We start from the raw sequence: 22,499 nt of genomic DNA, 5'->3' as shown, positions 1-22,499 counted from the left end.
ATTTTTAGATCTTGTTGTGAATTTTTCCAACAATTCTTTTAACTTATTAATTTCATTTTTTAATGATAAATTCTCCTCCTCAAGTGTTCGATCTTGAGTTGGATTCGAATTTTTAAATTGTTCCTTGAGGTTTTGATTTTCCTCAAGAAGCGATTTATTTTCATTTTCCAACTTAACTACTTTTTTATTTAAACACGAGATAATTCTAAAGAATTTACGATTTAAGTTTAGGTATACCTCTTCGGAACCTTCGGAAACGAGTGCGGACTCGTGGCTTGATTCGGGTTCGGACCCGTCTTCCGATTCCTCTGATTCGTCTTCCGTTTCAGCTTCGCGAGCCATCAGCGCGAGGTGACTTTGGTGCTTTTGTCTTTCTCCTTCCGATTCGTCTGAGGAGGAATCGTCCCATGTTGCTTTGAGGGCTTTCTTCTTTGTTGACTTTGGTTTGTCAAGTTTCAATCTTGGGCATTCATTCTTGTAGTGCCCCTTTTTGTTACATCGAAACATGTGACATTTCTTGAGTCGGTTGGCGAACCGATCTTGAAGATCCTGTTTTTAAGCTTCTCTTTTCTGGTGAACATTTTCCTTACCAGTTCACTAGGTTCTTCGTCTTCGAGTCTTGATCGGAATCTTCTTGATTCGGGTTTGTTCTTCTTTTCTTTAGAGGAACATGCAAATAAAGCTACACCTTTCTCGACCCGGCGTTAGTTTGCTCATGAAGTTCTAATTCACGAAGAGTTCATCCAATTTTAATTTAGATAAATTTTTGAAATTTTGTAGGCATCTACAATTGATGCCCACAAATTATTTCGCGGAAAAGCATTTAACGCGTACCTTATTAAGTCTCGGTTCTCCATTTGGTGGCCTATCGCGTGGAGACCGTTGAGGATATCTTTGACCCTCGCGTAGAGCTGACTTGCCGTTTCTCCTTCCTGCATTTTTATATTAAAAATTTTGTTTAACAGCAAATCTCTTTTTGTTACCTTCGCGTCGCTTGTTCCTTCGTGCAGCTCAATCAGTTTATCCCAAAGCTCCTTAGCGTTTTCATGCGGTCCGACCCGGTTCAGTTCTTCTCGTGTTAGTCCGCAGTGTAGAGTATTGATGACTTTGTTTTCAATTGATGCCTTTTTCTTTAAATCATTTGTCCATTCTTCAGGGTCTACTATTTTCCCGGAGTTGTCTACTGGAATTTTGTAAGCCTTTGTAACGCTCATCCATTGGTCGTAGTCTGTCTTCATGTAGACCTCCATTCTCCTCTTCCAGTACGAAAAATCATCCCCGTTGAATAGGGGAGGATGTACTGTGCTGAAGCCTTCTTGTTGAGACATCTTATCCTGCATACACTAAATTAACTGGAAAAAGAAAATCCCAAGACTTCGTCTTGGATTAGCAGTGCGGGGAAAAATAGAAACTCTAAGTTGGTGTTGTACCAATTTAGATTTTAAGTGCAACGGGAAAAAACCTTCCAAAAAAAAGATAATAATATTAGTTTGGAATTAAAAAAAATTTTCCACCCCCTGTCTGATTGGTGGTTGCACCAAATCAGAGCGGTACCTGCTCTGATACCACTTGTAAGACCGTTGGATTCGATAGGGGGGGTGAATATCGATTCGATAAAGATGAGTATAAACGTAGCGGAAAACTGAAATAGACACAGGTGTTTTTTACTTCGTTCGGAGCCTGTGACGACTCCTACTCGAAGGCCCGTACTCCGTGAGTACTTTCGTTGGGCAATCACTATCAATTCGAATGAAGATTACAAATAAGTACAAGAATTGACAGAAATAAAATACCGACAAGAGAAGAAGAGTTAGACTTTAAGAAAGCGCTTTGTCGGAATAGCCTCGTGGCGTCGCAGGAGCGTAGAGCAGCAGAGCAAGCAGTAAGTTTTCAGTGCAGACTTGATGTGTTTGAAGCTCCTACCTGGGGCTTCTTTTATATGCTGTCCCGGGCGCCTGGATCCCTTCCGGGCGCCTGGAACGTGACGTAGCTGCACGAACCATGATGCTCCACGTGGCGACGACTCGGCTGGATGAAATTTGCCTTCCGGGCGCCCGGATCCCTTCCGGGCGCCCGGACCTCCGGGCGCCCGGACCACCTTGTTTCAGAAAGCTCCTTTTTCCTGCAAAACAGGGTTAGTCCGAGGCAAATATGTATCCTGTAAAACAGATTGTTAGCACAGTTAAAGTTCAATAGATGGATAAGAAAGAGTATGACTTAGATTCCGTCTTTCCAAGACCGGAATCTAGTCACGATCTCGACTTAGATATCCGAAATGGATCTAAGCCGGATCGACGCCTAATGTCCCCTTCCCGGGAACGCGTCCTCACAGTCACTCCCCTCCAGTGACTTACCTCACTTACCTGCCAGACGTCCGGTCAGCCCGTCGACCCGTCTGGACTTCTCGCCAAGCGTCCGGTCAGCCCGTCGACCTAGCTGGACTTCTCGCCAAGCGTCCGGTCAGCCCGTCGACCCACTTGGACTTCTCGCCAGCTATCCGGTCAGCCCGTCGACCTAGCTGGACTTTTCCTGCACACTTGATAAAAGTGTCAGACAACAACAAACCTAACTTAACCTGATTTGTCATTCATCAAAACCTGAGTTAGACCGTTAGTGCTAACCGCACCAACAGGTTCATCATTGTTTATCTGATGTACGAGTGCATGTCGTATTCTTTTATTATTATATGTTGATGATATGATTATTACTGGTGATGATTCTGATGGAATTGCTTCCTTGAAGTCTGAGTTGACTCGTTGTTTTGCTATGAAAGACTTTAGTTCACTACACTACTTTCTGTGTATTGAGGTCGCTTATTCCCCAAAAGATTATCTTTTATCCCAGTCAAAGCATATATCTGATTTGTTTGAGCATGCTCGTCTTACTAATAATAGAGTCGTTGATACTTCTATTGAGACTAATGCTCGATATTCTCCATCTGATGGCTCACATTTAGCAGATTCTAGTTTGTACAGAACTATTATGGGAAGCTTGGTTTATCTCACTGTAACTCGTTCAGATATTGCGTATGCTGTTCATGTGGTTAGTCAATTTATCACTGCACCAACTACAGTTCATTAGGTTGTTGTTTTTCGTATTCTCAGGTATCTTCAGGGCACTCAATTTCAAAGCATTTTATTTCCTTCTACTTCATCTTTGGAGTTGTGTGCATACTCTGATGCTAATTGGACTGGTGATCCTATAGATCGTAAATCTACTACTAGCTTCTGCATTTTCCTTGGCGATTCTCTTATTTCTTGGAAGAGTAAGAAACAAGATATTATTTCTAAATCTTCCATAGAAGCTAAGTATCGTGCTACGACCTCAACTACTTATGAGATAGTTTGGTTGTGTTGGTTACTTGCGGATATGTGTATCTCTCTTCATCAACCTACTCCGTTATATTGTGATAATCAGAGTGTTATTCAAATTACGCATAATTCAATTTTTCATGAGCGGACGAAATATATTAAAATTGATTGTCACATTACTCGTCATCAACTTCAGATTGACACCATCACATTACCTTTTGTTCCTTCAAATCTACATATTACAGATATGTTTACCAAGGCACATTTCGCTTCACGCTTTCGTTTTTTGTCTAACAAACTCTCAATGCTTCTAGCTGTGGCATTGTAAGTTTGAGAGGATGTTAAAACATATATATTTATTTATTTATAACTTTTTAGAGTAATTTGAACTTTTTTTCTTTTAGGTTTAGAATTTCTTAACTTCACTATTTAAAGATTTATATTATGTACTTCTGAAAATGAATTTTGAATTCAATAATACTACTATCTTTTTCCTTTTCTCAATTTCTAGAGGCACATCAAGAAAAAAAAAATGAAAGAATGAAAATGTTTCTTTACAACGATGAGATGGTTTGACTTCACACAACATACAACACACAGCTGGTTTGTACTACAAACAAACAATGAAACATGACATTAGTAAGCCACACCCCCAACTAATTTGCACCAGCTCCTATAATGTATTCTTGTGCATGTGTAAAGTTGCCGCGACGCAACTAAAGCCTTGAAAAATTAGACTCCCCTAACTTGTAAATGAATAACTCAGAATCCCAATCGCCTCTCCATCTGAAAATTCAAGTACAAGTTTGGCATAAAATATGATCAAACAGTTTTGAATTCAATTAGTAGATTCCAAGATGAAATTGAAACAACTCTGATGAGATTGACTGGTTGGTGGTCACTATCCACACGACACAATGAAGAAGCGTCAAGCCAATCCCAACATGTGAGATTGCCTGGGTGGTCACTATCCACACGACACAATGAAGAAGCTTCAAACCAATCCCAACTAAGAACGACCATGGGCCACCCTAAGGTTGTTCCCTTGGCTCCTAATGCTAATTCATGGCGATCATATATAGCTGAGACTTGCTTGTCTATTTTAAAGACGTCCTTTCTCCCCTAACTTGTAAATGAATAGCTCAGAATCCAAATCTACTCTCCATCTGAAAATTCAAGTACAAGTTTGCCATAAAAAATTATCAAACAGTTTTGAATTCAATTAGTAGATTCCAAGATGTAGTTGAAACAACTCTGATGAGATTGACTGGGTGGTCACTATCCACATAACACAATGCAGAAGCTTCAAGACACTCCCAACTAAGAACGACCATGGGCCACCCAAAGGTTAGCTCCTAATGCTAATTGATCTCGATTATAGCTGAGGCTTGCTTGTCTATATATGTTAAAGACGTCCTTTTTTTTTCTTTTGATGTGGGAGCACATATGCAAGTCAAGACAATTCAAGCTCGTCACTTATGGCAGATGTCAATCAAACTATGCGACTTTATGGTAACCATAGGATGAGCTTATTTGCTTTTGAGAGTGGGGGTAAAAGTGAATCTAGCTTAGGGTGTATTTGATAGGATGGAATTTCATGGAATGAAAATGACTCATTCCCTCTATGATTTTGTTTGATGCTTGGATGAACAATTTGAGGTTAAGTGATCCATTCCATGGAATGACATCACTTTTCACTCATTCTGTACTTTAGAGGTGAAAACTCCATTTCACCTATATTAGATATAATAGTTATTAAATAGTAATCATTTAGGATCATGATACTTTTAGTTCATGAGTGTATCAAACCCTTGAGCTCCTCTTTGATGCCTTCCATTCATGTCATCACATGCACTCAAAGATAACTTGTACTAACCTCCAAGGACAGGACTCAAATTCTAACCCATAGAACCTTATCCCCCATCAAGGACTGTTTCAACTTGAATACAAGAACAACAAGCTTTTCTATAAAGTTGTAAAACTTAGGTTTTTAACACAAGATTTGCATTTCCACATCCCAACCCACCTCTTTTTACAGTATATATATTTTTTATTTTTGTCAACTAAAAAACCGCAAATCAGTTCATTTTCTTATAATAATTTAATTATATGCAAAGAATACTTCCGAACAAATATAATATTAAAGTGTTATTGAGTGATTGCAAAGAGATACACGATATGACAAGAGAACAAGAGGAGTCTGTGACTAAAGTGATCTGATTGCTGAAGCTGATCATTTTCATCTATTGTTTCACAACCCTTCATCAGATGCAACAAACAATCGAAGTTTGTCCGAAAATAGTGCTAAAAATTTAAAGAAACATGCATGCAACTGTGTTAATCTTTCATAATGATTCTTCAAAACGGTGTGATCAGGGATTGACACTATCTGCTGTGATGCATGTACCACTAATGTTGACCTGTGTCAGATCATGTGATCTATTTGTCAGGGAAAGTACTAAAGAGAATTAAAAAAATATATATATTACTGAACTGTTAAGCTTGATTACAGGATGGATCCATCAGTTCTGCCTGCAATATTTAGACAATTTTACACGCACAAAAAAATCTTACAAGATTGTGTAGAATGCAATCTAGATAGTGAAAAATATAGTGAAGCGATTAAGATATATGATGCATGGCAAATCTTCTTGTTGCAGGGTAAGAAATAAGCATATTACAATACTTATCAATGAGTGAAAATAATGATTCTAGTCATCATCAAAGAGCTCATGCATGGAAAGGCTTAATTATCTTTTCAAGCTTTGTTTAAAAGGCACAAACAAAGAGAGTACAAACTAAGTTAGTTCATATCTTGGAAGAAAAATACACGGAAATTCAATAAAAGTAAAGGCGAGCACTGCACTTGTTTTCCCAGCTAGAACTGTAAAAAGCTACAATATGCTCAAGATCTGCTCATAAGCTTGAGTTTTAAAAGAAAAAGGAAAATATACGCACTCGAATCAAAATAGAAAGGTAGGAAGCTAGCTAGGAAAGGCAGAACAAAATTTTAAGAAGAGGAAAAGAGTAAGCTTTAAAAAAAAATGAAGTAAAGTAGCAGTTTAGTAGAAAGAGCATGGAGATCTAAGTGTTCCATCTTAATTAAGATATGTTTACTTCACCCACTGCAAAGTTTAATAAATTAAATTGTGGAAGGAAGAGAGAAGGGGGGAAAAAAAGAAGAGAAAGGTAAGGCAAGATCCCTTGAGAATCTAATGACAAGGTAATGATGAAACCTTTTTCCACTCCAACAATCCTGTCAGAGAAGAAGAAGAACAACAAAAAGGATACGTTGGTCAAGATCCACCATCATTACACCAATCAGTAGTTTCCCCTTCATCCTATATATAAATCCAACCCAATCTTGAAAACCAAGAAAAAATTAATAATTATCATCAAACCAACTGACTAAACAAAATCCAAAAAGAAGGAAAGCGATGAATCATATCCACGCACACTAGATTTATGCATCTAACAAACCTGAGTTAACTAGTTATTACACGGCATATCTTGGGGGAGCAGTATGGAAGCAACTATTGGGGGGAATGAAGCCTGGTCCGAGATCCGAAAGGTGTAAGATTTCAGAGGCCACAGAGATGCCTCGAGCCAGACAACATTCCCCTCAAAGGCAAAGCTTCCTAGCTCTCAGTTCATTTTCTTCTTCTTTCTTCTACTACTTCCATTTTTTTCTCTCCCTGAAGACTCGGCTTGCAATCCGGAGAGGATATAGAGAGGTTAAACCTGTGTGAGAGAAAGAGAGAGAGAGAGAGAGGTGTGATGATAGGTGAAATGATTACCTGTTGCAGAGGGGGAGAGGGGGAGAGATGGATAGATAGTACATGGTGTTGGTGTTTGGAAGGGGGAAGATAAATAGCAATAAAGGAGGGGGGGATGGAGGAAGAGGCGAGAGGAGTAATGACAAAATAAATTAAGCAGCAGGTGGCCCAACCCTACAGCTGGGTCTCAGATCACTACCAGTAATTGCTAAGGAGAAAGAATGCCACAAAACCAGTTGATCAACAAGTATCAAATTCATCTTGATTCTTGATTATGGCTGTCTATCACAGAATTAATTAGAATAATTCTGTAATTAAGTTGCACCCTGCATCTGCGAAGAAGACAGTGCGCTAAATGCATGGGCAAGTTGGGCCTGGCCGGTTTCACCGGCGGCTGCTCCGGCCCAAGCCAAGAACTGTAGCAATATCGGTGTAGTTAATTCATCGTCGACGATCGAGCACGGTAGAGAGGATGGGACTGAGATTGAACATTAACATGCATGAATATATATACATATAATATAATGGCGGGGATGGTATTTAATTCGCTCTCTCTCCGAGGTCCGTCCAGCCTTAATTAATGGCCTTCACGTTCCACCCGACTCCCATTTATTGCAGATTCTTTTCAGTGTCGTATATATTACACGTTCATAAGATAACAAGTGTCGATGTTGGACTCGGAAAGGGTGCCAAAGTTGAGACAGATCAAACAATTAATACATCACGACTATATATGCTATAGCTGCTGTCCATGACAACTGGATTGAGCTTCAGATATATAATTTCTTATATTAATATATATATATTCATCTGTGGTTTCAATTTATTAAGTATCTTCGGAATTTGCTGAGTACTCCATTTCAGCTTGAGCCTTAATATGTGAATGGGCAAACCAGAATGCCCGACAATACCTTTGTAATGAGTGCTTGACTGTCCCTACTTGTTGTTACATATTAAGTTAGCTAGATTGGCTTCATCTGATCAGCAACTATATGTATAACTTCAAGTCTTCGACCACAATAGCCTCGATGAATATGCAGTCATTAAATTTTACCTGCATCTGCATGAATAGACAGCCGTGCATGAAGATGGTACTAAAAACAACTGAATGACTTTGATGAGTTACCGAAAAGCTTGCGTGCATACATGGCCATGCAATGGTGTGTATTAATTAAATTAATTAACAGTAAAGAATCTCGATCGCTTGAAGGAAATTAATTAAATTGAAATTGAAAAATATAATGTTGAGTAAAAAATTAGAGATTAATAGGTGGAAAGGTGGGACAGGAGGTGGTATGTCCTTTTCTCTCTCGGTGGTTTCTTGCTGGGGCTGGGAATCCACACCCACAGCTAGCAATGCGTGCTGATGCCTGGAAAACTGCTCCACTTTTTGATCAAAGTCGTCGTCGTCGTCTCTCCATCCCTATAAATGAGCAGTGCCCGTCGTTTGAGGAGAAGCCAGTGGGAGCAGTTGAAAAGCTCATAATTCAACACGAGAAACTGTTAATATATACATATATATATATTATATCTAGATGACAATAATATCAGGGATCGAATCACTTCTATTAAGTTTGTTTACCTACGTACAGCATCAGCATATATATACACAACGCCAACTGCAGCCTTGAATCAATGCAAGCTCTTAATTGCATTTTCTTCCGAGTGTAGATGCCTGCTCGCTCATGGTGTTCTGCGCGTGGGATTTTGCGCTTGCAATAACTTAAAAAGACAAGGGGGGGCCGTAGTGTACTATTCCTAGAGAGAAATATTGTGTTCATGCAGTGCTATCAGCCATCCTTAAGTTAATAATGTGAGGAATATATTTTAAATTATAAGGGATATCTAAAATTTAATTGATAAATAAATAAATAAATATCAACAACATCCATCCTTTAAGTGTGCACCTACCTTTCCTTGTTTTCCTACTCATGTCCTTTGCATTTGTTTTGTCAAGGGGAAATTCCAATGTCACCCTTGCCTAGCTATAGCTAGTCCACGATCGATCGACTACCTAGAAGTTAAAATCCAGTTTCATCTTTTTTTTATCTCCATAGTACTGGAAAAAAAAAAATTGTGGTCACTTGTCTTCTCACAATATTGTCATCTTTTACATAGATATGTATTTTTTTTTCTTCTTCTTTTTCATCCGTGCTTATACTTGTGAGCTTGCACTTGTGGGGTTGCAAGGTGGTCCTGTGATCCTGATAAAGTGGATGTGTTGTTTGTGAAAGTTACTAAAGTTTAGAAGTTCTTCGTGGGGTTGTTATAGGTCACTTTCATTCAAAAAATGGTTAGCAAGGAGTTTCTAAAAAGAAACTTAACCGTATTAATTATAATTCCTTAGAGATTTTATTTAGCATATTTGTGCCAATTTAAGACGAATTGATATCTAATTGTTCCTCCTTGATGAACATCTAAAGCTCTTTGTTCTAATTTCTCTATTCCATCATAAATGTTTAACTAACATTTTGCAATGTAAAAAATACTAGATCCTATTCATTTGAAATATTAGAGACTTACATGAATCCCCACGGCAAGATACAAGTAATAAATAATCAGGAACAGTTTGCCTTGTGCTCATATCCATTTTATTATCAATGATTTCATGTCTCCATTTTATTATAGCTAACATGAGCATAAAACTACAGGTGCTTAATAATATAACACCGATTATGAACTGAAATGGTAATTATGTCAGTGTCTGGAGAAAAGGAATAAGATTCCCTTGGTGGATCAATTCACATGTTACATCAACTCTTCCCGAAAAGAAAACATATTTTTCACATCGGAGATTATGTGCACATGCCAAATCAATTTGATTTCCTACAGCTCTTCTCAAAAGATAAATATTAACTACATGAGTTTGATGATTGTTCTTCGTTTACTTAACACTAAAAGGATCTAGGTAACATAATCACTTCAAATAAGTGGATGAAACCCACAGAAGAATGTAACTTAATACGGATGTGCTCACTTCCAAACTCCTAGGACCCTGGAGTAATGGTAACGGTGGCATTACAGAGACCATCAAGAATGTGCCCAGCAGCCATGAAAATATGAAAGCCCCAACCCTGAAGGATCAAGCGTTAAAATTAATGAGAAAAGAAATCTAGTAAGAAATCAATGGCAATCATTGTTTTCAAAAAAGACACTTGTGCAACTTTATAGGTGGTGACATAAGCTTATGAGTTGAGAAAACATGCATGCGATTTAAATAATCATGTGTTTCTTTTGACATGATCAAGAACTTGGTTTCTGTTTGAGTACAAGGTCCAAAAGGTTTAAATGGGGGCAGTGATTGATTTGCATACTAAGCAGCATTTTTTTTTTGTTTCTACATTATGTTCATAGACAGTTCAAAGCAAAATAATCAAGTTTGCCAAAAATGAGAAAGGTGATCTTGGATTGATTGAAGATCTCAAGGGCACGAAGGCACAAAGGCATTTCAAGGTAAGTAGAAGAAATAAAGGATAACACTTCCAGGTTAATATGTTTAGAAAAGGCAAGACTTCAGCAATAGCATCTCTTAGAGATGGAGAGATCATTAATTCACCAACTGACTAATTTTGTGAACATGGGTCCATGCAAAGAGGCAAGGAGATTAACCCCGGTTACCTTCTAATTTAAACAAACTGTGTTTTCTTTCAATAGAGAGATTCACCAAAATGAAACTGGAAGGTTCTGGAATAAATCCATGGCTTTTCAAATTTCACTTCCTCACTCTCATAATTTCGTTTTCTTCTACTCACAAAGTAAAGGCTTGTTGTTCAAACATTGTCTGAATGCTTGCAGAACTCATTTTCATCCTCAATTAACCAACAGCTAAGTAGGTAGGAGCGACATGTAGGATCAAATAAAATCCACTTGATGTTACTCAACTAGGTTTTCTTCATACAATATATGGTGATTGAGGATTGAGTGTGTGTTTTTTTACTTTCATTGCTAAAAATTTATAGTGAATTAGGCTCCAATGTCTATCCTTCCCCTATTATGTTTATTTCCCTTTACTTTTTATCACCGTCTCATTCTTTCAATAACTACAACACCAGACAAATGCACAGGCTAATAGATAAATCATGCAGGAATCCACAAAATCAAGACATTGAAGCATACCCGTATAAGAATGCTCGCAAGCCACTCTTAAGTCTTTCATGTATGAAATATATTGTTGTTATTAGTGAAATGGCCACTTGAAGTGTTGGCCCTTCCTCAGTTGGAAAGAGAACTGTGAGCACTCCAAGCACAATGAATGCTAAGGCTGTCTTTAAGATGACTTTAGTGGATGGAGCTTCAAATCTACTTGTCACAGCCTTATATACTGGTGATTGAGTAATATCTCTCACTTTCTTGTCTAAATTTAGTTTTGGTCTCCTCCTATTGTATAAGCTCTGCATGATGATCTTATCATAAGCTGATTCAATTGCATCGACACTTGGTTGATGTCCAGAATATTTTTGCACCAAAAAATTTCTAGCAGCTTGAATTTCTTCTTCGGATGCTTCTCTGCTTATCCCAAGCCGCTTATATGGGTCCTTAACATGGATCCTAGGAAACACAGCTGAAGCAAGAAGTATCAAATATTGGCTGAAGAGTGTATGACTGTTTAATGAGAATTATAGTTTTACAGAGTAAGCAGTAATACAGACAAGCTGATGGAACATAAACCCATGACAAGTACAATAAGGAACAACTGTATGTCATACATAGTAGAAGTTGTCAGTAATTCATAAACAGAGACAAGAAGGAAAACAAACAAAAGCAGCAGATCAAAAAACTACTTCAGGGGCATAGAAATAAGGACAATCTGATAGAATGCAGGTCAACACCCATAAACATGTACTTGATAGAAGATAAAATCTGTGCGCCATGGAAGCCCCCCCATCTCCAAATCACAGTTCAAAGAATTGCTGCCAGTATTGTTATTGGCCAGATCAAAAACCAAAATATCGGTCATATTGCTCCAACAGAGTCAGCATAAATAATTTCAAATACCATCATATTACTAGAAATTTCAGATTACTTAATTAATAAATGATACAAGTTACTTTACCCATTGAAGAATTTGAAATCTTAAATCACTAATAAAATTTAGAGATGAATTGTTTATTATTTGTACCATTTAAAATAAATAAGATTATGATATCACATAAAATATAGTAAAACAGGGTATTTTATGATTTAAATTTGAATTATTTAATGACTAGGAAGAAGAAATAAGTAATTTATCTATAACACAATTTTAATATCTTAATTAAAAAAAAACAACTAAAAATATATAGGATGAAGAGATAAACTAGAGTATAATATCATTTTAATAACTAGAGAACGGCCATTAGAAACTACGGAAGAAAATCAAAAAAAGACTCAAGTGCACTTCCTATGAGAAAAGGAAACATAGACAGAATTAGAAACAAGGTGAGTGGAAGATTTCTCCTGTGTCACGTTCTCTGTCTCCTTTAGCAGAAACAGAGGGGGATGATAAAAGGTCTTGAAAAATCTTTCTCCAGTCTTTCTCTATATGGTTTCCTGGGCGGAAGACTCACTTTTACTTGCAATGAAGCTTAAATCTGACCTTGGAAAATATGAATTATTCAAAATATATTTTGATTTATGTTTTAGAAAAATAAAATTTGAAATTTAGGTTTCCCTTTCAGAAACAATCAAAAAGAACCTTCTCCATGGAAACCAAAGCTAAGGAAACAATTCCTAATCATTCCTATGAACTTTTAATTTCCCACTTTCTATCCCTAATTGTTTCCTTTCCTCGTAGAAACAGGACCCCAATATCTAATTGTTCTACAAGGAATCTGAATAAGGCATTGCTTGCTGAGTCACAATCCAAAATGGAATGTAATCAAACACTGAAAAGAGACAAGAGACATACTTTCTAAAGTCATGTCTTCTAACATCCATTTGTTGATCATTCCAGCACTGTGAAATGTCTCAATATGTGGAACGTCTCAATTTCAGTGAAAGTTTCACTCCAAAGCTCCATCCAGGTTAGAATTTGTTGAAATCCTGCATCCTGAGCTCCATCACCTTCCTCCATCTAGAGCACTAAGAATCCTTTCTCAACATCCAACTTGGACCATCTTTTGACTCATTTCAGTGCCAATGCTGCCTCAGTTTTGCTATAAATTGATTATTCCGTCTAACATTGGCTTCATTCCAAGTAATTCCGTTTACACATTGATACAAGTTGGTGAGGGACTGGCTATTTCTGATTGTATATCATAGCCCTTAGTAGCGTATCAAATCAATTAATTTCAAACAGGATTAGATGTGACTAAAAAATTCTTCTTCATTTTTCTTGTTATATTCATAGATAATTAATCTATGATTGTGTAAAGTACTTGAAAGTCAAAATAAAAAAACTGTGATGTTACTAGGCAAGCACATACAACCAGAGATGCAAACACTGCAATTGGATAGATTGGGAAAGTATTGGGAGGATTATCCCTGGAATTTTAATCCTAATCAAAATACTAATTGAGCAAGGAAGTTTTTTTTATATAATTTCCATCAGTCATAGTATTGTTAATTGGAATTCCTCAAACTTTCTCTGATCCTTGGATATTTGGAGATTTCATGCAATGTAAGCTTAATTGGCTCAATAATTATCAAATTGGCTAGAATTCAAAGGAGGTCAATCATATGTGATATAGAGACTCAAATCTTAACATGTCTGTTCAATTTGTAGGCCTAGTTGCTGCCCACTTGTTGTTAAGAGTCATCTTTGATCCCTATGATGATCAAGAGTGAAATTTCCTATGGCGCTATTTATGTCCCGAGATTTTAAGTTTCTTATGATGCAGTCTAGTCTAGTCTTATCTTTACGATTCAGGAAAAGTAGAAGATATTAAGGAAGCTTCTTATTCATCTTGAGTAATGATTTTGTAATCTTCTTCAAAAGAAACTATTTACCTCAGATAGAGTGAAGAAATTACAAATTAGTCAGCTGATACCAGCTCCTTGGGTAGCAGCTAAATGGATCAAATCTTGTCATATTGGAAGATGGCTATGCCATTTTGGGGCCTTCGACAGACTGTATTAAAATTGACCCCTGATCTTGAAAGTCACCTGATTTGGATTGGAGCAATAGTTTTCTAGGTGCACTCAGTTAAACCAATGGATTAATAAAGCTATTATGAACAAGAACTTTTTTTGTATAGTCAGAAAAAACTCCCAATGGATTCATAAAGCTATTATAACTAATGACTTTTTTGGTATAGTAAAAAAAACTCATGACTCAGGTAGGCATCTATAACCCAACTCCATTTTTTTTAAAATGTATTACTTGCACGACAACCTATGCTGAAAACAAATTGTCTAAGATGAATAAGCAGAGAAATCCTATCAATTCAAGGTGGGATAGATCCAATCTAATCTTAGAAGGGCAAATGGCTAATGTAGCTATATACATTTAATCAAAATCATAAAGGAGTTGCAACATTCAAAAAACAGTGTAATATAAGGAGAGGTTTTGGTAGACCAAGAGAGTTTTGGGAGCAAACTCACCAATAGAGAAACATGTGAAAAAGAAACCAGACCCCAGTTGTGGATTTCCTGAATAGGTAAACATGACCCATCATGTATCAGATTAATAGCAATTGGAGCTCATTTTTTGTCCTACAGTCATTTTAATTTAATATATTACTTTGTCTGATAGAGGACACAACTGGTTAACAATTAATCAGGGTTTAATACATAGATGTCTTTTGACCGTGTAAGGTAATATGTGAAGTGTGAAATATATCTGCTTCATAGTTACCCCAGAGACTGATAGTTATCCTTATCGAGAATTCATTGATCTGATTTAATAAGTTAAATCTACCTGAATGAATGGAAAAGTTTATTATGATTTAAGAATCCTATCCTGCTTCATACACAAACAGAACAGACTTGAAAATCTTGCATAATTCATGACAGACTAATGCCCACTATGAATTCATAACAAAAATATATTATAAAGCTTTAGAGAGACTTCTTACAAGGTGAATCGCCAGGCGTATCACCGAAAGCTGCTCGCACCAATGTTTTAGCCAAGTAAGATCTCCTAGATACACATATGTTATCCACAGAAGTAGAATATTTCCTGCAACAGATGAGGCATCTTTATGCAAATACAGTGACAATTGAAACAAGATCGAAGTTTCTTAGTCCAGAATAATCATGAAGGCGTTCTAATATACCCGCCCTTAGAGTTAATATGTTGAATCTTGTCCGCGAAACTTTGATTCAGTGGTGAAACAAAGCAATGCAACGAACTAGATACTCCAGCCGGCATCTTGCAGTAGGGAAATCTCGTGGGATTGCACGGGAGACAATAGGCCGACATTTCTGGCAATTGCAGCAACCAATGGCAACCGGAAAAGGAGAGGCGGCGACGCCGCGGCGAAGCAAGGGGAGCAGGCGGCTGCCGAGAGAGCTGCGAAGGAAAGCAAAACCTAAGGCGATGCACACATGTATATTTTTTCTCAGAAATTTCACTATACTCCTAAACCTTTTTGATATGTACAATCAACTGCAAGAGTTCAAACTTGAAAGTGTATTTTAGTAAATCGTTATTAATTTTGAAATCATTTTTTTCTTAAAACAAACCAAAAACCACTCAAAGTGTGTTTCAGTAAATTTAGAAACTATCAGCGTGTTTAGATAAATTCCAGAATTTATTTTCTCGTCAAAGGCTACATTTGCCACAACAGTTTGAACTGGTTTGATGCACGGCACGACTGCAATCGGATCAAATGGATCATCTCATCACGTTTGATACTTATTTTGATTTATCTTTCTTTAGTGTTCTTGTTACAGGTTGTAAACGATCGTAAGTAATTACATTAATTCAAGCTGAGTGTTCCTTCTCATGTTGTAGAGTACTCTGCGAACAATTGATGAACTGAAAATATATATTCGATCAAACTTGTGGCTGCTCCGGCCGGTCACAGGGACGAAATTAAGGGTTAATTTTCCATCCGAAAATCCACCCTCCTCGCCGGCGTACGTCCTTCCCCACACCATCGTCAGCATCGCCGCCCTCCTTACCATTTCCTGCAGCGGTGGCACCCTCTCCTCTCTCCTCCACTTTGCCGTCCTTCTCCGTGAGTCTATGGCACAAGTATATCAAGTGCAAAATCAACACTACGGAGCATAAACCGATCACCACAGACACCGGGATAACTACTGCAATTACCGTTCTGTATCTAGTACTTATCCTGTGTCTCCTACGCGAAGCAGCGTGGGAACGATGGGAAGCACTTCGCAGCAATCTCGCTTTCGTAGCAGCAGATTCACCGCCGTCGGGGTCGTTGTGAGACATGTCCAAATGCCGCAACCGCCGCAACTTCCCCATCCCCGGCGGCGCAACGCCGAGGTGGTTCCGGGACAGATCGAGCACCTCCAGGTGCGGCAGCGCTGCTTCCAGGCCGGTGCCGGCGCTGGTGAACCGGTTGCCGCTAAGGTTAAGCGACTTGAGGGGCGATGCTGGGAGCGAGAGGTCGAACCGGAGAGAGCCCCCGAGCCGGTTGTCGGCGAGGTTGACGTGGTGGAGCCTAGGCGCGGACCAGAAGAGGGCGGGGATGGATCCGAGCAGGTTGTTGCCGGAGAGGTCGATGGTGCGGAGTGCGGACACGCGGCGGAGGTGCGTCCAAGAGATGGCGCCGGTGAGGTTGCACGACGGGAGAGTGATGGCGGTGCAGTCGGCGGTAGGAGACGGGAGTTGGAATCCGGTGACGAAACGGAAGGCAAGAGAGATGCGCGCGAGGTCAGACGGACTGCAGGAGCTTGCTGCCGGAGGTGGTAGGAGGAGGAGGAAGAAAAGAAATATGCCGGAGATGGTGAAGGAATCGTCAGGGAGCTCCATTGAATTAGTGAATTCTGAACAAGGAGCTAGATTGTGGAGCTTTTATAGTAAACTTAATGAAAGCAAAGAAAACATTATATAATAATCTAATTTCAATCAATCCGAGATTTACCATATTTAGCATCAACATCGTAATATTTCTAAATTTATCATATTTATTGTTATAATTATAATCATTCCGATGGCATGCCATACTTATTAGATACTTTTTGTTTGTTTCTCCTTTTCCTCTGTTTCTATTATGGTATTCTTTTTTTCCAACCGCATCTTTCTTCCTCTACCGCCGCGCCGCCGCTTTTCTTCTATTCCTTCTCAAACCCGCTGCGACCCTGCTCCTCCTTTTCTCCTCTCTCTTTCTTTTGTGTTTTTTTTTATCAGCAGCTCAACCCTTCTTCTCCCAGGATCAACAACAGTGAGTAATTGCAGCCATCAACGAACAACAACCCTTTCTTTTCCAGCATCCGCCCCCTATGCCACTTTAACGACCGCGGTTACTTCCTCTACCTCCTCTATGCCTCCTTCAAAGGGCGTTCTGGATCATTGCTTTGAGCATCAAGGACAAATACATGCTGAGATTCAACGATCTTAGATTCATCAAGTCGACAACAGCACACATCTTTTCATTTTTTTCTATTTCTCGAACCTTAATGTTTAATTCTATTCTTTGAAGCACTTGCAATTGTAGTTTTCCCCCTCCCTTTCTCTGATAAAAAACAAATAAACAGAAAGCAAAAAAAAAAAAAAAAACAGATAAAAGGGTCTCAAATCTCTTCGTCAAATCTGGGGGGCATAGCTCCTCCATCACAAAATATTTCCTTGTCTATCAATACGCTTCCTTTTCTACCCATCAACCTTAGCAAAGATAATTATTTATCTTGTAAAATACAATTTCATCCTTTGATTCACGATATACTTGGACATGTGCCCCTAGCTATGGTGTAATATTTCAATGGTTCTTACGCATCTACGGTTTAATTCTTAATTACGATACGTTATAAAATATTTTGTTTTCCAAGGAAACGACAAACCTATGACATTAGTTGTTGGACGACAAATCATCCTCATACTTTGATTCACGGTGGAAAATTTATGTGAAATTAGGCTGGTCAACTTCAAGATTAATCAATTTAAATAGTTCAACTTCAAGATTAATCAATTTAAAGAGTTGAATGTTTGGATAATAATAAAAAAAAATTACTTGGGCATGTTGATAGGTTGATGGCACGTCACTCTCACTTCAACTAGATAATTCCCTCGGATGATTCTAGTAGTTAACGCATGAGGTGTTATCACAATGAGGTCTGGGGTTCGAATCTCGGCAAAGTCGAGATAAATATCTCCCTTATGTGCTAGTCACTATTCCAAAGGCTAGTAGCCGCCCATGATTTACTTCCTCCGTGTTGGCCTTGGGACGGGTTGGTGGGAGTGCTGGGGGCGAATGTATTCGCCTTTTTTTTTTGCCACAATCTTATGTTATTTGGTTCAAGAAAGATAAATTAATCATTACTTCCTTAATCTCATCAATTAATAAGTCGATACTTCCTATGTTCACGGGGCTCAATTTGGGATGTTTGGGATCACTTTTTTTTTTTTTTGTATCTCGCTCTCAAACAAGAGTTCTACATCTTCATCTACAACTACACTCGGTCAAGACCGTCACCAACAACTAAGCTATGATTAGACATCTGGTCTACGAACCAAACCTACTTATGCATGTTCTTGCAGAGTTAAGCCCTCAATATGATAATTTTGTTTCAAGTGTTACAACTCGCTTGGATTAAATGTCGTTCGAAATACTTCATGGTATGCTATCCTCTCAAGCAATTTGTACAATGAGAAGACGTTTCTATCAATGACTATATACAATCGATCAAGACTGTCGTCAACAACTGAGCTATGATTGGACATCTGGTCTACAAACCAAATTTACTTATACATGTTCTTGCAGAGTTAAGCCCTCAATATGATAATTTTGTTTCAAGTGTTACAACTTGCTTGGATTAAATGTCGTTCGAAACACTTTATGGTATGCTATCCTCTCATGAAAACTTCTACAAATAAAATCTCAAAGGATGTAAGATACTTTTTATTTATCAACACACATAACTAGCAAAACTCCACAACCTGATCGACGCATTCAGTATCATCCGCAGCATGACTATCAAAATCAGAATGGAGGTAACAAAGGTCGAGGTCGAAGTCAAGGACGCTATCAAATTTGCCTCAACTATGGGCATTATTTTAGCGCAGAGAGCATCAAAATCGAACCTATGTTTTGATATTGTCAAAGTTCAAAGTTAAGTCCTATTGTGATCTAATGTGCTAATCAAGTGTACATGTAGTTTAACTTGGAAAGTCCTAGTAGGTCAGCTGGACCGAATACTAGTTAATGAAAGTTTCAGCAGATCAAGAACACCAGACAGAAATTCCAAATGAGTTAGTGGACCAGATATCTGGCAAGATGGACTTGATAGGTCAACGAGAACTAGATATTGAGTCAGGCGAAAGCCTTGACATGCTGATGATCAGATGTAGGAAGTCCAAATAGTATAGAGGATTAGATATTTGATGGATAAGTTAAGGTAAGCTCTTATAGTGGAGTGATTTTTCTAAAAAGAAAAACAATGATGACATGTCTCAGTTGGGACAATCTTAGGCATTGATTCGACGAAAGAAACTAACGGAAGTTTCTAAGTTGAGATTAAACAGCTCTAACTGCCCATATTGATTCATGGATAACTATATGTTTCTAAATTCTATTTTGTAAGATCATTATTACTTGTATTTGGACTAATTTTTATGATGTAGGACATAGATTTTTAGGCAACCAAAAAGATTTTTAGTCAACTAAAAAATATTTTCTAATCAACCTAAAAGGTTTTTCAGTCGAAGCTTGAAGTAGTAGTTGTTGGACTACGAACCAAGTAAAAAATAATCATGTTATATCTTATTTTCTTATCTTTATTACAAACCTTGAAATAGGAGTTGTTGGACTACAAACTAAGTAAAAAATAATCATATAATATCTTATTTTCTTGTCTTTATTATTTTCGCTGCAACTTTACTTTGATTTACGAAAAGATTCACCCCCCCCCTTCTTTCGTCTATTTCAATCCAACATATTATGCTAAAAAAATATAGTACTGCCAGATTAGCGGCCCTCTTATGACTGCCCCACATCATTGAGAGGGAGTTCAACAGGAACTCAAATTGGCAGGCGCATGGGCGGGGATCCATAGAGATGATGCAATCCCCTATTAAATTTTAACCCCCACCACTACAATCATTAATCAATGCATTTACTGACCCCGTGGGTCATCCGAGACGGTATGGGACGGGAGTTGCTGCAATGAGGCCACCGGGTCGAAACTCAGTGGCAGCGGGGGAATAAAATCCCCTATCCCTGTATCCCACCCGGTCCGTCCCATACTAGCTCGGGTGTTGCGATTTACCTCCCTCACGATGATCGTGGGTCCGGTCGGTGGGGGCCCTGGGGGCGAGGGCTTCGCCTTTTGCTGCAATTAATCAATGCATTTACCAACTAAGCCAGGCCTAGAGGCCAACACATTATACTCAAAGTTGTTATAGAAGGTTTAACTCAAATTTTTTAGCAGGTCCTACATCTTCATCTTTATCATTCTCTTGTGAAGGATCCAACGACATAAACTATTTTACTTTGAGGAGACATTAAGATGGTCTCTATTATATTCAACCCACCTCTACTAATGTATTTGTTAGTTTCCACGTCTTGATCATCTCTCTCTACATCTTGTTAGAATATCATTCGTTATTATGGTTTATCGATTTCTTTGATTTTCTCATCTTATTTATGTGAAACTTATATACAAGCAAAATTTTATAAGCTACCTTTTGTGTCTTCCACTCATAACCCACCTCTACCAATGTATTTAATAGTATCCACGTCTTGATCATCTCTCTCTACATCTTGTCAGAATATCATTCATTATTATGGTTTACCGATTTCTTTGATTTTCTCATCTCATTTATGTGAAACTTATATACAAGCAAAATTTTATAAGCTACCTTTTGTGTCTTCCACTCATACATCTAGTTTTGCCTTAGAAATAATTTACTCTGATTTGTAAGGTCATACTCCTATTTTATCTAATTAAGGTCTTCTTTTTTATGTTGTTTTTATTGATAACTTTAGTAAGTTTATTTGGTTTTTTCCTATGAAACAAAAGTTTGATCTCTTAGATATTTTTTATCATTTCGAAAACATGTTGAGTGCTACTTTGATCGCAAAATACTTTCCTTTCATTCTGATTGGAAAGGAGAGTATTAGTGCTTCATCATTATCTTACCTCCTCTGGCATTCTTCATTAAGTCTTTTGTCCTTACACTTCTAAACAAAAGGGATTCATAGAGAGAAAACATCGCCATATAATTGAAATTGTCTCAGCTCTTCTTAATCAAGTCTCAATTCCTCTTAAATTTTGGGATGGCGCTGCCCAAATCCCTATTTACCTTATCAATCATTTACTTACTCCACTACTTCGAAACAAAAGCCCCTTGGAAAAACTCTATAATCACCCTCCTGATTACTTATTCTTACATATTTTTGGTTACATGCTTGGTTATGACCTTACTCTAAACACAAGTTAAATACTCACTTTCAACAATATTTTTTCCTTAGTTATAATAATTTATATCATGGGTACCGTTGTCTGCACATATCAACTTGGCGGATATATTTCTCAATATGCTACTTTTGATGAGTTTCTCTTTCCATTTATAGTTGTTACGTCGAGCACTCCTTCAGATAATCAAGACACATTTCTGATATCAACAAATATTATACTAGAATCCTCATAAATTACTTCAACATGACATATTCAAAGTCCAAGGGAGGATAGAAATTTGAGTCTTGCTCCATCTCCACTAATTCTTGCAAACTTAGCAACTGGTGATGTTCCTTTCTCTAATATTGATTATCGTCAGTCTAATGCTTCCTCTAAGTGAGATTTATGCCTAATGTCCAACAATTTCCACCCATCATCCTCTTTCACAAGCTCTAATTACTTCTTCAAATTCAATTGAATTGACTAGCTTTAACAGTCAAAGTCTAAATTGGAGTGTTGCAATGGCTATAGAGTTTGATGCATTTCTGCGCAATGAAACATGGAGTCTAGTTTCTCTTCCCCATCGATGAATATTGTGGGCTCTAAATGTGTTTACTGAACCAAATATTGCGTAGATGACTCTATTAAACATTACAAAGCACACCTCATTACTAAAGGTTTTAGTCAACAACCAAGTCTTAATTTTAATGATACTTTTAGTTTGATCATTAAAATTACGACTATCATATTGTTACTATCTGTAGCTATTAACTCCAATTGACTGATACAATAATTTGATTTTTCAAATGCTTCCCTTTATGGTCAACTTGAATAAACTATTTTAATGGAGCAACCATCATGATTCATCCACCCCGCAACTCCGGACACATGTTTATTAACTTAAGAAGTCTATATATGGTCTTGGTAAGCACCTTGTGCATGATTTATCATCTATCTAATTGGCTTC

At 37.7% G+C, this 22,499-nt stretch overlaps 2 protein-coding genes and 1 long non-coding RNA gene across 4 annotated transcripts; all 3 read right to left on the bottom strand.

The window, feature by feature from the left end:
• Positions 1-5,444: 5,444 nt before the first annotated feature.
• On the bottom strand, positions 5,445-7,561 carry LOC121998063. The gene is made up of 2 exons (XR_006116430.1): positions 5,806-7,561; positions 5,445-5,731 (listed from the first exon to the last, which is right to left on the bottom strand). It is a non-coding gene; the product is annotated as an uncharacterized LOC121998063 (long non-coding RNA).
• Positions 7,562-9,796: 2,235 nt separating this feature from the next.
• On the bottom strand, positions 9,797-15,567 carry LOC121998062 (protein CHAPERONE-LIKE PROTEIN OF POR1, chloroplastic-like). Of its 2 annotated transcripts, none has more exons than XM_042552801.1 (4): positions 15,283-15,567; positions 15,082-15,203; positions 11,204-11,648; positions 9,797-10,161 (listed from the first exon to the last, which is right to left on the bottom strand). In XM_042552801.1, exons 1-4 carry the CDS (start codon positions 15,426-15,428, stop codon positions 10,005-10,007), a joined length of 870 nt encoding a protein of 289 aa, XP_042408735.1. In that variant the 5' UTR covers positions 15,429-15,567; the 3' UTR covers positions 9,797-10,004. The 2 variants fall into 2 exon arrangements, with proteins under 2 accessions (XP_042408735.1, XP_042408736.1); XM_042552802.1 differs by having other exon boundaries at positions 15,082-15,185; positions 15,283-15,565.
• A 476-nt stretch (positions 15,568-16,043) lies between these two features.
• Positions 16,044-16,949, bottom strand: LOC121995325 (probable inactive receptor kinase At4g23740). Its single transcript, XM_042549094.1, has one exon. The coding sequence runs from the start codon at positions 16,947-16,949 to the stop codon at positions 16,044-16,046; it is 906 nt and encodes a 301-aa protein (XP_042405028.1).
• Positions 16,950-22,499: the final 5,550 nt, after the last annotated feature.

The sequence above is a fragment of the Zingiber officinale genome, chromosome 6A (assembly GCF_018446385.1).
Source record: "Zingiber officinale cultivar Zhangliang chromosome 6A, Zo_v1.1, whole genome shotgun sequence".
NCBI classification, from domain to species: domain Eukaryota; kingdom Viridiplantae; phylum Streptophyta; class Magnoliopsida; order Zingiberales; family Zingiberaceae; genus Zingiber; species Zingiber officinale.
The sequence above is the reverse complement of the archived record's forward strand: the minus strand, read 5'-3'. Positions and strand labels throughout refer to the sequence as shown.

What these genes read in the sequence shown, in the direction of transcription:
- LOC121995325 (XM_042549094.1), bottom strand. Translation starts at nt 16,949, where the DNA reads ATGGAGCTCCCTGACGATTCCTTCACCATCTCCGGCATATTTCTTTTC.
- LOC121998062 (XM_042552801.1), bottom strand. Translation starts at nt 15,428, where the DNA reads ATGTCGGCCTATTGTCTCCCGTGCAATCCCACGAGATTTCCCTACTGC. An exon ending in CATATTAACTCTAAGGGCGG is followed by an intron (nt 15,204 to 15,282) that starts GTATATTAGAAC and finishes ATTTGCATAAAG; the next exon opens with ATGCCTCATCTGTTGCAGGA. An exon ending in TACGCCTGGCGATTCACCTT is followed by an intron (nt 11,649 to 15,081) that starts GTAAGAAGTCTC and finishes TTCTTGCTTCAG; the next exon opens with CTGTGTTTCCTAGGATCCAT.